Here is a 1013-nt window from a genome sequence, read left to right as displayed (position 1 = left end):
GCCACCAGCCGCTGTGGCTCTGCCCCCAGCTCAGGGTCCCCATGCCCTGCTTCAGGGAGCCTGGCTGCCCAGCCGCCTCCGTCCCTGCTCCCAGGCTGCCCAGGATGTCCTTGCCCGGGAAGCAGCTGGGACTGGTCCCTGCCAGCATCCCTCTGTCCCCTGCGTGGCCACGGGTGGCCCCCCCAGAATGTGTCCTTCCTGGGGTCACTCTCTGCTCCCAGACACCCGCACAGCTTTGCCAGGAGTGCGCTGAGCCTGACAGGGACCTTCCTCTGACCCCCAGGCTGCAGGGAAGGGCTGCAGTCCCGCCATGAGGGCGACAAGGCGAGGGTAGCCAACCCAGCTCCCACCCTGCACCCCATACGTACGTCCGCCGCCTTCTTCTCTGCCAGCTCCAGCTTCTCCTGGGCATCTTTCAGGGCCTCAGAGTATTTATCCAGCTCATCCTCCGTCCCCTTCAGCTTCTTCTGCATGGCGGCGAGCTCATCCTCCAGCTGGAAGGGCAGCAGCAGTCACCGCAGGGTGACGCCCGTCCGGACCCCCTCATGGTGGGATAGCTCTGCCTACCCCATCCCAGCTCAGCTCTGCCCCATGGCATCCCTCCTGCCCCATCCCGGGGCCAGCTCTGCCCCACAGTGTCCGTTCCTGTCCCACATGACCCCAGCTGGCAGGGGCTGAGCCCTGGGCAGCCCTCAGGGTGCCCCAGGGCATCGTGACATGGTCCCCGAGCTGTGGGACGGTGGCAGCTCTCACACCCTTGTTCCCCTTGCCAGAGCTGTGCTGGGTCTGGGCTCAGCATCGTCCAGCACAGGGAGAAGCCATCCCCCAGACCTCCCCGGGCTAGGGGCTTCTGCCGCCTGCCCTACCTGCTTGCTCCGCTCCTCTGCCTGCTTCTGCTCGGCCTCCGCCTGCTCCGCCCGGTCCAGGGCATTCTCCTTGTCCAGCTTCAGCATCTGCATCTTCTTCTTGATGGCCTCCATCCTCGGTGGGACTCAGGTGCCAGTGGCGGGCCG

General features: G+C 66.5%; 1 protein-coding gene across 1 annotated transcript; it reads right to left on the bottom strand.

The window, feature by feature from the left end:
• Positions 1–368: 368 nt before the first annotated feature.
• Positions 369–980, bottom strand: LOC104624509 (tropomyosin alpha-3 chain-like; the record flags this gene model as incomplete). The annotated part of the gene is made up of 2 exons (XM_010291895.1): positions 867–980; positions 369–494 (listed from the first exon to the last, which is right to left on the bottom strand). Coding segments are annotated over exons 1-2 (240 nt in total), but the record flags the coding sequence as incomplete, so codon positions are not given.
• Between the last annotated feature and the right edge of the window lie 33 nt (positions 981–1013).

This window comes from Phaethon lepturus, unplaced genomic scaffold (assembly GCF_000687285.1).
Source record: "Phaethon lepturus isolate BGI_N335 unplaced genomic scaffold, ASM68728v1 scaffold31207, whole genome shotgun sequence".
In the NCBI taxonomy this organism is placed as follows: Eukaryota; Metazoa; Chordata; class Aves; order Phaethontiformes; family Phaethontidae; genus Phaethon; species Phaethon lepturus.
Note: the sequence above shows the minus strand (reverse complement) of the source record. Positions and strands in the feature narration are given on the sequence as shown.